Raw genomic sequence first — 14448 nt, forward strand, 5'->3', positions numbered from 1 at the left:
ATATTTATTATGGTTTTCAAAATAACAGATAATTACTTGAATTGTACCATTATGTTTTATTTTTAGCCATGACGGCTATGGTGATTGACTGACAGGAACAAAAAACATTCACCTTATTTTAAATACTTACGGATAATTGATTGATTGATTGTTGGTGTTTTAATGCCACTTTTAAGCGCCACATTTGGGCTATTTCCGGGCGGCCAGTTTTTATTGGTGGAGGAAGCCGGAGTGCCCGGAGAAAACCACCGACCTTCGATAGTTTACGGATAATTCAAAAATAAAATAACATAAATACAAATATCCAAGGAAAATACAAAACAGAAAGTCCATTATTATGCTTATCAAATGGCACAATTTAAAGCTCAAACACATCAAACTAATGGAGAACAACTGTCATAATCCGGACTTGATACAGGCATTTTCTTGTGTAGAAAATTGTGGTCAATTCATCTTTTGTTGAAATTGGTCTTGTGTTATCAGACAAAAAGAGTGTTTACAAAGTTAACGATGACGATGGATGCTAGTTGGTGGCAATAGCTCACACGAAGGTGAGCTGGAAATATTAATTTTTCGATTTAGATGTTTTTATATTAAATTTAATTGAAAAAGACGTTTATTACGACAATGTTGAAAGTATGAATTTATAAAGCTAATTTTATTAAATCAAAAAATATAAATCTCTCTCTCCGTCCTCTACAAAGAATGCTATTGTCAATAAAAAGAAGTATTTTTCAAATTTAAAATTGCAGAGTTGTGTCATATTACAAATGTATCAATCGTGCAATAAACATCCTACAATTGTATTGTTTCTGACATTTAACAATGAGTATTATTTATTACTTTCTGATGAGATAAAAGTTACATTATAGCAACATATCTCTTTATATGAGAACTTAGCTTTATATATTAATATTAATGATTGTGGTCTAAAGATAATGAAGTAAATACAGATAATAATTTTTGTATGATTTAAAACTACTTAGGTAACATATTTGTGCATGACCTATTCCATTGTTTCAATTTCCAAGTAAGGTTTCATCATCATTTTTGTCTTCATCAGACCTTTTCTGGCATCAAAAGCAAACCAGTGATTACTGTCTGCAGATTCCTCCTCTTTGTAAATTCCGTTAATATTGGAAAGGGTGCAGGATGCATGCCACCATCCACTCTTCTTACGAATAGCACAATTAGTATTGTGATATTCAATATCGTTGTCCTTATCTCGAGTGGTAAATTTCATACCGTTCATCGACTGACTCGCTGCATCTTTCATCGAATCACCTGTAAAGCGAAATGTAATGACTAAAGAATAATAAACACTAACGGAAATTATTAAAGTTTTTAGTTTTTTAAGTTTTTAACGTTTTTTTCAAACCATTAAACTGGCATAAAACTTGCACATTCTCATAGATTGAAACAAATCTTTTCAAATTATCGAGACAATTATATATATATATATATGGGTGTGTGAGTTTGGGTGTGTGTGTGTGTGTGTGTGTGTGTGTGTGTGTTTTACTGAAAATTAATCCAAAACTTCGTTGAACGCATTTAATATTAGACGGTGAAAAGTTCCCTATTTGATCAAACAATCATTTAAATGGTGAAAAAAGAGAGGCGGAAGATACCAAAGGGGTATTCAAACTCATAACTCGATAACAAACTGACACGCTTTGACAAAACGAAAAACGAGAATAGACACTTAACGCCACAGAAAAAACTTTAGACTGAGCAAGGCAAACAACAGCAAAAACCAGGGGTATCTCATGTGGTCCGGAAGTGTAAGCAGATCCTGCTCAAAAGGTGAAAATAGGTGTAGACTCCCCTGACCAGTGCTCAATAACGACCAGTGCTCGATAACACGTCACAGAAATGATTTTTTTTAATGAAAATAAAACACTTTTGAATTAAAATATTTTTTGTTTTTATACCTTAAAAGGGGCTTTACAGGAAATGTACATTTTGCATGATCTTAACTTAACTGGAAATTAATAGCAGACGATGAATCGACAGTGGTGAATCGAAGTTGAAAAGATCGCTCTTGGAATCCGGTTTAAAAAAAACTTTAATTAAATATTTAGTAGTTTGAAATAACATGGATCGATTATAAATTCATTTACAATTCAAATGATGTGATTCCTACAGTTATATTCAATCCATGGCGTTTGTATCATCATGTTTTGTCCCCCTAGAGCTCCTTCATATTTTCACTTGACCGCCGCCATTTTTATGTAAACAATATATTTTGGGTAAACTTGCTTGTCCCTTCATGTATATTCGGGTTTGGGTGTTTCATATGTCACTGATGAGCCGTGGTACTTCAATGTTTGTGTGCAGTGTGAGGAATAATGAACTATGAACATTTTTTACGGAAAAAATTGTTTTCCAAACAATACACATTTAGATCAAATTTAGAATCTCTGAATATCTGTGAATATATTACCATTTCAGTAAAATTTAAATGCCAATTATCAGTAAAATGTTCATTTTATCAAATAGACATCATAGTTCTTGTTTAATTTTTATTCTGAAGTTTTTATAACATTATCGAGAACTGGTCAAGTTGTATTCAAATTTGGAATATTTTTAGCATGTGAATCAAGCATACCCCAAGGTGACGTCATAATAGGAATTAAACAACCAATCAGGTACTTTTATTTCAAATAAGGTCAACTTTGATCAAACAAAAGGTCATGAATTAGTTTGCACGATTATGTCGGTAAACAGTAAAAACCAGTGTTAAATTATCGAGCACTGGTCAGGAGAGTCTAAACCTTTATAACATAGAATAGTCCAATAAAATGGTAGGTTGAAAATAATTCATAATTATTTTTTTTATAAAATCATTTAAAAACTGTTACTATGAGTTGAACGTCTATAAAAACAAATGATATCATTACGAGCACAAAAAAATCATGATGCTGCAATACCTTCACGAGGATCTGGATGGGGTTCTTCGTGTCTTTGTTTTTTAATGCTTAAGACCATTTTTCTCTATTTTTTTTTTAATTTACCCATCATTCGCTTTTCATCTTAATATTACAACACCCAATTATTCTCTATCCTATACTTTTTTTTCATTTTTAGCTGACCTGGCCCAAAGGGCTAAGTGATTTTTTCTCATCACTTGGCGTCCGTCGTCCGTCGTCCTGCGTCCTGCGTCCTGCGTCCTGCGTCCATCGTTCTGCGTCCGTCGTCCGTAAACTTTTACAAAAATCTTCTCCTCTGAAACTACTAGGCCAAATTTGACCAAACTTAATCACAATCATCATTGGGGTATCTAGTTTAACAAATGTGTCCGGTGACCCGGCAAACCAACCAAGATGGCCGCCATGGCTAAAAATAGAACATAGGGGTAAAATGTAGATTTTGGCTTATATCTCTGAAACCAAAGCATTTAGAGCAAATCTGACTGGGTAAAATTGTTTCAGGTCAAGATCTATCTGCCCTGCAATTTTCAGATGAATCTGACATCCCGTTGTTGGGTTGCTGCCCCTGAATTGGTAATTTTAAGGAAATTTTGCCGTTTTTGGTTATTATCTTGAATATTATTATAGATAGAGATAAACTGTAAACAGCAATAATGTTCAGCAAAGTAAGATCTACAAATAAGTCAACTTGACCAAAATGGTCAGTTTACCCCTTAGGGAGTTATTGCCCTTTATAGTCAATTTTTAACCATTATTCGTGAATTTTTGTAATCTTTTACAAAACTCTTCTCCTCTGAATCTACTAAGACAAATGTAACCAAACTTTTCCACAATCATCATTAGGGTATTTAGTTTTAAAAATGTGTCCGATGACCCCGCACGCGAACTGAGATGGCCGATATGGCTAAAAAATAGAACATAGGGTAAAATGCAGTTTTTGGCTCATATCTCTGAAACCAAAGCATTTAGAGCAAATCTTACAGAATATAATTGTTCATTAGGTCAAGATCTATCTGCCCTGAAATTTTCAGACCAATCAGGCAACACGTTGTTGGGTTGCTGCCCCTGAATTGGTAATTTTAAGAAAATTTTGCAGCTTTTGGTTATTATCTTGAATATTATAATAGATAGATATAAACTGTAAACAGCAATAATGTACAGCAAAGTAAGATCTACGAATAAGTCACACGACCAAAATTGTCAATTGATCCCTTAAAAAGTTATTGCCCTTTATAGTCATTTTTTTACAATTTTCATAAATTTTGTAAATTTTTGTAAATTTTTACAAAATATTTTCCACTGTAACTACTGGGCCAAGTTCATTATAGATAGAGATAATAATAAGCAGCAAGAATGTTCAGTAAAGTAAGATCTACAAACACATCACCATCACCAAAACACAATTTTGTCATGAATCCATCTGTGTCCTTTGTTTAATATGCACATAGACCAAGGTGAGCGACACAGGCTCTTTAGAGCCTCTAGTTTCTCTATTCTTTATTATTTTTTCCAATTTTTCTGCACTTTTTGCACATTATTCTCTATTCTGTTAACCTCATACAGGCCATCCTAAATTAGGTACGCTCATCACAAAAAGATACGAAAGCGTATATATATATCCCAAGTAGGGCTGTGTATAGCCTTAATACCTTAGTAGAGTTATGTATGGACATAGTATCTTAGTACTGCTATGTATAAACTTATTTCTTAAGTAGGCTATGTATAATCATAGTAGGGATAGGGAATATCGTAAATGTGGAAGATATCATCGTATTTAGGGTAGAATTTAATACCTGCTGTTCCATGATACTCAGAAATGCTCAATAGGTAGTGTGTTCCCTCGTCACCAACGTTAAATCTTTCGTAGATAGCATAGGCTGTATTTCCTGAATAATCTTCAAAGTCAAATCGTACTTTGTAAGGTCCTTGTTGAGTAATATAGTAAAGATTATCATTTCCTGAAGTTACAAAACTTGTTTAATCATCCTTCAAAGCAAATAACGATGGTAAATGAAGACTTTTTTATGCATGGTTTTTATCGTGTCATGCAAGGGCTATTTTTTTAACCATTTTATATGCTTCTCTATATTATTTGTTGTTTTTCTGTATATCACGAATAATGTGTCTGTTAGTGTTATCTAAAAGGCATATATTTAAACCATTACTTAAATTGTTACAAATTTACACATGTTATTGAACTTCATAACTTACTGTTTTAGTTTGATTTGATTATGATTTTGGTGTTTTTACGACATTTTTAAGCGCCGCTTTTGGGCTATTTCTTGGCGGTCAGTTTGTATTGGTGGAGGAAGCAGGAGTGCCCGAAGAAAACCACCGACCTTCGATAGGAAAACTGACAATCCTAGTCAATTAAGATTGGAGTCGAGTGCACCCGCACGAGCGGGTTTCGAACTCACAACCTCAGTGTTGACAGGCTAGTGATTACAGTAGTAACTACTTAGATCACTCGGCCACCGAGGCTCCTCTGTTTTAGTTTGTAATGAATAATTGGAAATGTGCATGACTCAGCAACAAGACTACAGAACAAAAAAGATATAAAGATGCATTCAACAATACACAGGAGTCTTTGTTGAAATCAAATAGCATTGTTATGGTCATAATTATAAATTAAGTGTGTACATTTCTTGGAATTTTTCGAAATACTAAGGATGTTCCACCCCATGAATAGATTACCTTAGCTGTTTTTGGCAAAAACCTTTCGGGATTTTGGGTCCGCAATGCTTTTCAACTTTGTGCTTTATTTTTTCCTCTTAACTTTTTTATTCGAGCGTCACTGATAAGTCTTTTGAAGACGAAACGCGCGACTGGCGTGCACAATTTTAATCCATGCATCTATGATGAGTTTCTTTATAACGTGGCAAGGTCTAATTTGCCCAAATTCCATGACAGTAGTAACTCTTTTATAACTCCAGATACGACATCTAATTATATCTACCCAGCCAATGTTCTCCTGTGATGTCACCAAATCCAGTTTTGTAATTATTCCAAAACCTGTCAAAACTTACTGTTCCATCAAACCGTTTTTGAATAACCTACAACAGAAATATGATTTGAATAAGATTATTACACTATTTGCTAGTCAACACAAAGTGCGTCGTCAAAAATAATTATTTTACACACACCAGAACATCTGAAAGAACTTGTATTCCTTTTTTTTAATACGAGGTTTCTTTTACGTCGGGGAAAAACCTTGAATTCGTTTCACCATGTTGTACGTTTTCCATGAATTCCAGAACAAAAATCTCTGTTACTAATATTGAAACTGATAAGAATCTTGCTTCAGATTAAGCGGACAAGATGCTAGAGACAACAGTAATAATGAATTGATTTGGGATGTTCCAAACTAGTTGCAACTTTCTTATTAACAAGTTTGCACAAGTATTAAAGTCATTGTACAATTGCAAGTCAATTTGAAAACAAAAAACGTTTGCAAGTATCTTGTTGAAATATTCAGCCATTGCATACGTTCTTAAGGTAGATCATAGGTATATATTTCTTGAGATAGAATTTTCTTATACTTTGCCAAAATGAAGATTTTACTATGCTTTTTTTCAAAAATATAATAAAAAATGCCCTAGTAATCATTTAAAAAACAAATACTTTGAAATGATAAAAAAACTAAGAAAAATGACTAAAATAAAGAAAGCAGAATATAAGAAGAAAATTTTTGATAATCTTACAGATACATTTAATAAAAAACAAAAAGACTACTGGGATATAATTAAAAATTTTAAAAAGAAAAAAGAAGTTGACCAGGAAATTCCACCAATTTTACAAGATGAAGATAAAATTAAAAAACACATTCAACAACAAGGCAATCCAAAATCATGTGATGAAAATTTTAGCCAGGAAATAGAAAATAAATTAAAGGAGTTTGAGAATAACATAGAATTTAAAGAAGAAACTGATGCCCCCATCACATGTAAAGAGGTTAAAAATTTAATACATAGATTAAAAAAGGGTAAATCATCAGGTCCAGATAATATAATAAATGAAGTTATAAAATATAGTAAAAATGTAACACTGAAAAGTATTGTCAAACTCTTTAATTTGATATTAAATACAAGTATTTATCCTTCTTCATGGCAAAACTCATTTGTAGTTTTGTTACACAAAGCAGGAGATAAAAGCGACCCTAATAATTATAGAGGTGTCTCCTTAATAGATTGTCTACCAAAATTTATTTAATGCTATCTTAAATGAAAGACTTATAAAAAAAATGGAAGCTGCTGTCAGTAAAAGTCAATTTGGTTTTCGTAAAAATCATAGGACTTCTGACAGTGTCTTTGTATTAAAATCATTAATAAATAAATATTTACATAAAAATAAAAAGAAAATATATGCATGCTTTGTAGATCTAAGGAAGGCCTTTGACTCCGTATGGAGAAAAGCCCTCCTTTATAAACTTTATAACCTAGGAGTTGGTAAAATTTTTTATAATATTATTAAACAACAATATATTAACACTAAATCGTCTATCAAAGTGCAGAATCAGCACTCAGACTTTTTTGAAATATCAAGAGGGGTGAAACAAGGAGATTCTTTAAGCCCCTCTTTGTTTAATCTTTTTATAAATGATATTGAAAGTGAACTCTCAAAAAATGATAATTATCCTTTAAAATTAGTTTCTTCTGAGGTAAATTGTCTTATGTTTGCAGATGATCTACTTATACTTTCAGAAAATAAACAAGGTTTGCAAAATAGCTTAAATAATTTAGAAGAATATTGTGACACCTGGCAACTTACACTAAATGTTAACAAAACTAAAACTATGATTTTGCAAAACAAAAACATTAAATTAGAACAATCTTTTGTTAAATATAAAGATATAAATTTGATAAATGTTTCAGAATATAAATTTTTAGGTATTCTTATTAAATGTAATGGAAATTTTAATCATAGTTCTGAAGAACTAGTAAAAAAGGCGAAAAAGGTAATGTTTGCTATTAAATCCTATACTGGTTCTTTAAATAATATCCCTATTAAAGTAGCATGTAGTTTGTTCAATACTATGGTGGAACCAATTGCTACATATAACTCAGAGGTTACTTTTATGGATACATATATAACATTATATAGAGCTGTCCAGAGGCCAAATGTATCCCATATAGAAATTGACTTTCTTGATTTTACTGATAAAACTTGTTTTGAAAAACTTCATTTATCATTTTGTAAATATATTTTGGGAACACGAAAAAATTCATCAAATTTAGCAGTTAGAAAAGAATTAAGTCGCTATCCATTAGAATTAAAAATAAAGGTCCAAAGTTTACTATATTTAACAAGACTTCTAAATAATTGTATAAATCCCTTATTATATGAGGCTTTCATTCTATCAAAGAATCTAGACTCAGCAGGATGTTACACATGGTTTACGTATATAAAAAACATTGCAAAGGAAGCAAATGTAGATTTTAAACATATTGAGGAGTGTAAGAATCTAAACCAAATAAAAACACTTAAAACTGAATTAAAAGTTAAACTCCTTAATCATTGTGAAAAATTATATAAGCATAAATTTGAGAAAATAGATAATAGCAGTAAACTTCTATTATATAAAACATGAAAACAAAGTAATAAAATAGAAACATATCTCAACTCTTATATATTTGAAAATAGACGTAATATCACAAAATTAAGATTAAGTGATCATAATTTATTAATAGAAAAAGGGAGACACCTAAAAATCCCTAGGGAAAACAGGTTGTGTCAGTCCTGCAATACAATTGAGGATGAAAAACATTTTCTTTTGTATTGCAGGAAAAACGCTTCTATTAGACCAGTTTTTATTGAAAAATTAACAAAGGCTAAAAGTATAGAAAATTTTGATAGCCTCAATGAAAATGAAAAAATGATAAATATTCTTTGCCCATCAACACAAGAACATGTAGAAAGCATAGGTTCCTTTATTAAAAAGTCATTGGCACTAAGGAAAGGGGACTCATTATTGAATTTTGAACTATTTTCATTAGTTTGTTTAATATGATTATACATGCTTTTTTCTTGTCATTAAGTTAATGTTGTTTTTGTCACAAATCGTATAAGTTGGTTTATATGGCAATAAAAGTTTGATTTGATTTGATTTGAATAAAAAGTATGGGTCACCGTGCTATTTTCCAAGCTATGAGTCGTTGAAAATTGCCTAAATTTGGTTAGATTATTCATGAAAAAACACATTTGTGTGCATAAAAAAGAATCTATGAGATAGAATTTTGAAATAAATTGTGAGAAGATAGGTTTTATAATATGTTTTAAGAAAATTAAAATAAAAAATGGTGTCACCGAAGTTGTTTTCTTGCTACAAGTAAAAATTAAAAATTTCCCTAACAGTCCAGTATATATTTTTTACTAAAAGAGTTATCTTCCCTGAAATGGCTTGAAAAAATTGATTCTAAAAACACAAAATTTGATATTTGTTTAAATATTTTGAGTTATACAATTAATCACCAATTTTTATTTACATAAATAAACAGTCTAACCAATAAATTGTAAATCTGTCTCCTAATTTTTAGATTTAGGCAAATAACTAGACCGATTTTGTACTGGGATTGTACAATCCAAGATGGCGGTATGCCATGAATCTACCTTAAGAACTCAGCTCGCTGCAAACATCTATCTTGATGGCAAAATTTGTAAACCTGTTGACTTACCAGACAAAAATGAAAATAACAGTTTATAAACTTCCAATCTCCCATGCAGAGTTATCGGTCCTTTCTCTCTCAGAGAGAAAGGACCGATAACTCTGCATGGGAGATTGATAAATTGCATGCGTCCAGAGTGCTTTTCTTGATTTACCTTCATCATGAACTCTCAAAGCCGAATGAATTAATAATAAATAAGCATTATATAATTCATCTCATAGAATATATACAGGGAATCAAGAATAATCTATGAATATGTTCAATGTGTAGTAGAAGACTAATGTGTATGTATCTTCAATAAATGCCGTAATACTTGTTTAAAATGAAAGTGTACAGCGAGACAAATCTTCTCTCATAAACTCAAGGTTCAAAGGGTTTAATACACTCACTGAAATACGGTTAACAAACTGCCTATTTATCCGTATTTGGTAAAGGGAGGCTAAAAATAAAAAAGGAATATTCAATCTCAAAAGTCGAAAAACAAACTGACAATGTGATGGCAAAAAAGGAAAAACATACAAAACTAATAACTGAGCAACACGAAGTCCACTAAAAACCGGGGCTTATCTCGGGTACTCCTGAATGGTAGGCAGATCCAGCTCCACATGTGTTAACTGGTTGGTTATTCTATTCGCATTACAGTCACATTTATAGTAAAAACTAAGTTTCTTAAAATAAATTCATTGCATTTTTACTTCATAATTTATTTGGTTTTTCCATTTGTTCGATGGGCTATCACTATACTCTATTAACCCGGCTTGTGAGAAAACACCTCCAATCCAACTCTGTGAAAGACTTGCTAAGATCTGGAAGACCATCTGTAACATCGGAGCGTGGAGGCAGGGCACTGCACTAACTAGTTAGACGATTGCCATTTGAAACTAGTCCTGTTCTCACATTGATTACGTAAAAGACGTCTATCAACCAGAACAGTGAGAAACTGGTGGAAATCACAAGGACTGAAGAGTAATTAGACGTTCCATGTTATCTGATCAACATCAACGATTGCGTTTGGCATGGTGTTTATATTGAACTGGTTGGAACTTGTTACCTGCATGGCACAGGATCCATTGATCGGACGAAAACCGGTGTCTACTGTTTGAAACAGATTGACGAATGAGAGTTTGGAGACAGAAACATACGACACATACACCAAGGAACATCGAACCAACTGTCCCTTACGGTTGATGCTCTGTAATGATATGGGGTTGCATCTCTCACGATTGAAAGTTGGTCTTGGCTTCCATACAATGGCCCCTAACAGCTGATTAACACATCAGAAAAGTTCTTCAGCCAGTTGTTACCCTTAATTTAACAACCATCCACTAGCTGCAATACCTGTGTTTATGAATGACAATGACAGGCCACATCGTACAAAGTTGAAGGCGTTACTTATCTTCCATGGCCAGCCATGAGCCAGCATTTGAATCCGATAGAGCATGTTTGGGACATGTTAGTCAGTTTGAATCAGACTTGCACCGGGAATGGCGACAGGTATATAAAAATAAGGAGATGAGGAATGGTTGACAATGAGAAAACTATCCACCATAGTAGGAAATCCAACGACTGACTGGAGGGATCAGATCCAGGGTTGAGGCCGTCATCCAAGCACGTTTCAGTCGGTAATAAACTTTTAACCATGGATGTCGTTAAGTAGTTTAAAATGGACGTTTTCAAAGTGAGATGACAATCTCATCGGTCATTATGAACTCAGAATGTCAATACTTAAATGGACATGTTTTAGTGTAATAACAGGGGTTGTGATTTTGTGATGATTTATTCATTGAATTGTCGTTTCTGATGAATTCTAATGCTAATGTAACGTACTAACAGGCAACATTTATATTTTTACGATTATTTGGTCGGTCATATCATAGCACTAACCGTTTCATTTTCATATCAAAAAGCGTGTCGGTGCTTAACTTTTTTCTGTTTGTATAAATTGTTACTAAGACGATTTTGAAAGAGTAATAATTGCAAGATGTTCGGAAATATTTTCCGCAAAATACACAGAGTAAGCAACGATTCAGACACAATACAAAATATTTGTCTAATGGTTCAATTGAAATCAAATGAACCAGTGTTTGAACTTACCCAATGGTGCATTTTACAAAATGTGTATCATTAAAGTTCGTTTCCACAGTTGGATTTCGTTTTTTGTGACGGCATAAACTGGATAAACATTAAACATTGTGTAACCATAAAATTCAACGACTCATTTACTATGTTACTAGGGAAAACAATATATGAACTATATCTAAATGCGATCGGAAAATCGGTGGCAAATATTTAAACGCATTGCAAAACATCCTAATAGCATTTTCTGTTTATTGCCTTCATGTATGCAATCGTTAAAGCGGATTTATATTGATACACTTCAAACATATTATAACCTGCACAGCATGTATAAATTATCATATATCTCTTAAGCTTGCAATCAAATGGAGCTTACCGTCCAACCTCCATCATCAGTCGCCATATCACAGAAAACAGATATATCAACACCGTTCTGTGGTCGTATAGTATAAACTCCACTGCACGTTCCTGGTGACAGATCACTACAATCCTTAGGCGTAGGGGCGATAACTCTTTCTGAAAATTAGAAAATGCTAATAATGTCATCATTTATAAAGGAAAGGCGAAATATACCAAAGGGATATTCCGACTCATGAGTGAGGACAAGCTGACAAAGCCATAGTAAAAAAACGAAAAACGTCAAAAAATAAACACAACAAATAAAATAACTGAATATAAAAAAGAAGATGTGGTATGACTGTGCTACACGAACCCCATCATAATAACGGGAGGCATCTTATATGTTTCGGAAGGGTAAGCAGATCCTGCTAAAAAAATTGGCACCCATCTGTGATGTCACATTTGCGAAAAAGAGGACGTGATTTTTGTTACGGCAGTTGGAACATTGATAAATAAAATCGTATAATATAAGCAAAATGTGGATTTTAAATTTGATGTCTGCCTTTTTGTGCTTCTTCGTTATATTTGTTTGTTTTATAGTGATTAAGATGATAACACAATATTGACTGCTGTACCCCTATTTTTGACATTTTTACTTATTGTGTCTGTTTGTTTTGTTCACGCATCGTTGTCAATATAATGGAATTTGATGCGACTGTCATACAAATGAGAGGTTTAGCTAGCTATAAAACCAGGTTCAATCCACCATTTTCTACATACGAAAATGCCTGTACCAAATCAGGAATGTGACAGTTGTTATCCATTCGTTTGATGTGTTTTTTTTTTATTTTGCCATTTGATTGGGGACTTTCCTTTTTGAATTTTCCTCGGAGTTCAGTATTTTTGTGATTTTACTTTTTCCTTAACAATTTCTGAAACAGATATTCCATACCGGTTAACCAATTAGTGATTGCGTCCTTAGAAGTTTCAATAGGATGACTTCAACAGCACTTTACTATCTTCCGTAAAAGCAAAAACTGGAAATTTACAATAATAAACCTACAATAATGTATACACCTAGTGCTAAGACTAGGAACACGAATACACTAAAATTTAACAAAATCTCTAGATCTTTTGTCACCTAAAAGTATTCGCAGGCATCATTATCAAATTAAATCATGCAGTAAAGAACACTATTTACGGGGTAAGTATTATCCAAGGAGAAATAAAGATCAACAAATGTACCTCCATAGATGGAATAAAGAAGGTACCGTATTAAATTGATCAAAATTTCCCCTTCAAGTTGATTAATTGTCCATGATGTTAAGAGACAAAACCTTGTTTTAAGTACAAGAACATCCCCTTTTACCCATTTTTGGAGAGTTACCAAAGATGGTAAAAAAAGTATAAATTAAAAACAAGCAGAGAATAATATGATTGTTGTTTTCTATCGTTTTCATCATTTCTTTTGTATGTTGTACAATTAAAAATTAAACATTTTAAGTATCGATTAATTGTTAAGCTATACCATAGAACCTGTATTATTTTAACAGCCATTAACAGTATCACGGTGTTGCATGCATTGATGTTTGCAATTTAAGAAGCAGCAGTCAATATTTTCAATCTTTTTATTTCTTTTATTGAAATTATATACAAAGCTGTTAAACAATTTAAAAGGTTTGCAACAGTATCAATAGTGAAAGTGTTTGTCGAGCGTATCTGTGCGTTCTACGAAGAGGCGGGGATACTGTTTTGATGTTCTTCGTATGAACGTCTGTGTGTAATGTCAATGATTTCTCAACAACAAGAAGTCAAAGAACGTTGAAACCTGCCACAATGATAGCATACACATCTAAATTATGCCATATGTTTCGGATTTCGATCTATGCCAAAAAGGGCAGAATTATTGACGGTTGTCGTGATGACAGTTAAATCATAAATCGGTGTAGAATTCAACAAAGACACAACTCAAAAGATTGGAAAATTAAAACTAGAATCACGAGTCTCATTATATATTCAAATAAGACAAAAGATATCCACATTTTCTAGCTGAAATTAAAAGGCATGCTCTTCAGGGTTGCAAAAAGCAACAAATCGATTGTTATCCAATTTTCCTATCATAATTTGAGATCAGGCTGTAAAGATGTTATTGCATTTAACACAACAGCCGTTGTGTTTGTCATCAGGCTAGAAATGATGAAAATGTACTGCTAATTATCCAGTAATCGTTTGAACTACTAAGCATATAAAGTTAACTTGGTATCGCTAGTCTCATTATAAATTTAAACATCATTGGTGATGTTAGAATTTTTATTCGGCCCCTGTCAATTTAATCATCAGATATAGTGAAAGAGAAAAAAACGATAGTCCATGAAAATTGGAATGTATTTACCCTAAAAATGAAAATAACACTAAATAAAGTTAGTGCATCCGAAGTGTTT

The 14448-nt window shown here is 32.4% G+C and overlaps 1 protein-coding gene across 1 annotated transcript; it reads right to left on the reverse strand.

Annotated features, from left to right (window-relative positions):
• Positions 1–695: 695 nt before the first annotated feature.
• On the reverse strand, positions 696–13380 carry LOC127719162 (fibrinogen-like protein A). Its single transcript, XM_052225184.1, has 5 exons — positions 13377–13380; positions 12045–12184; positions 5887–5983; positions 4724–4888; positions 696–1284 (listed from the first exon to the last, which is right to left on the reverse strand). The coding sequence occupies exons 1-5, from the start codon at positions 13378–13380 to the stop codon at positions 1007–1009; spliced, it is 684 nt and encodes a 227-aa protein (XP_052081144.1). The 3' UTR covers positions 696–1006.
• Positions 13381–14448: the final 1068 nt, after the last annotated feature.

Source organism: Mytilus californianus, unplaced genomic scaffold, assembly GCF_021869535.1.
Source record: "Mytilus californianus isolate M0D057914Y unplaced genomic scaffold, xbMytCali1.0.p SCAF_10, whole genome shotgun sequence".
NCBI lineage: Eukaryota > Metazoa > Mollusca > Bivalvia > Mytilida > Mytilidae > Mytilus > Mytilus californianus.

What these genes read in the sequence shown, in the direction of transcription:
- LOC127719162 (XM_052225184.1), bottom strand. An exon ending in CACAGGAGAACATTGGCTGG is followed by an intron (nt 4,889 to 5,886) that starts GTAGATATAATT and finishes TTGTAACTTCAG; the next exon opens with GAAATGATAATCTTTACTAT. An exon ending in TGAGTATCATGGAACAGCAG is followed by an intron (nt 1,285 to 4,723) that starts GTATTAAATTCT and finishes TTCGCTTTACAG; the next exon opens with GTGATTCGATGAAAGATGCA.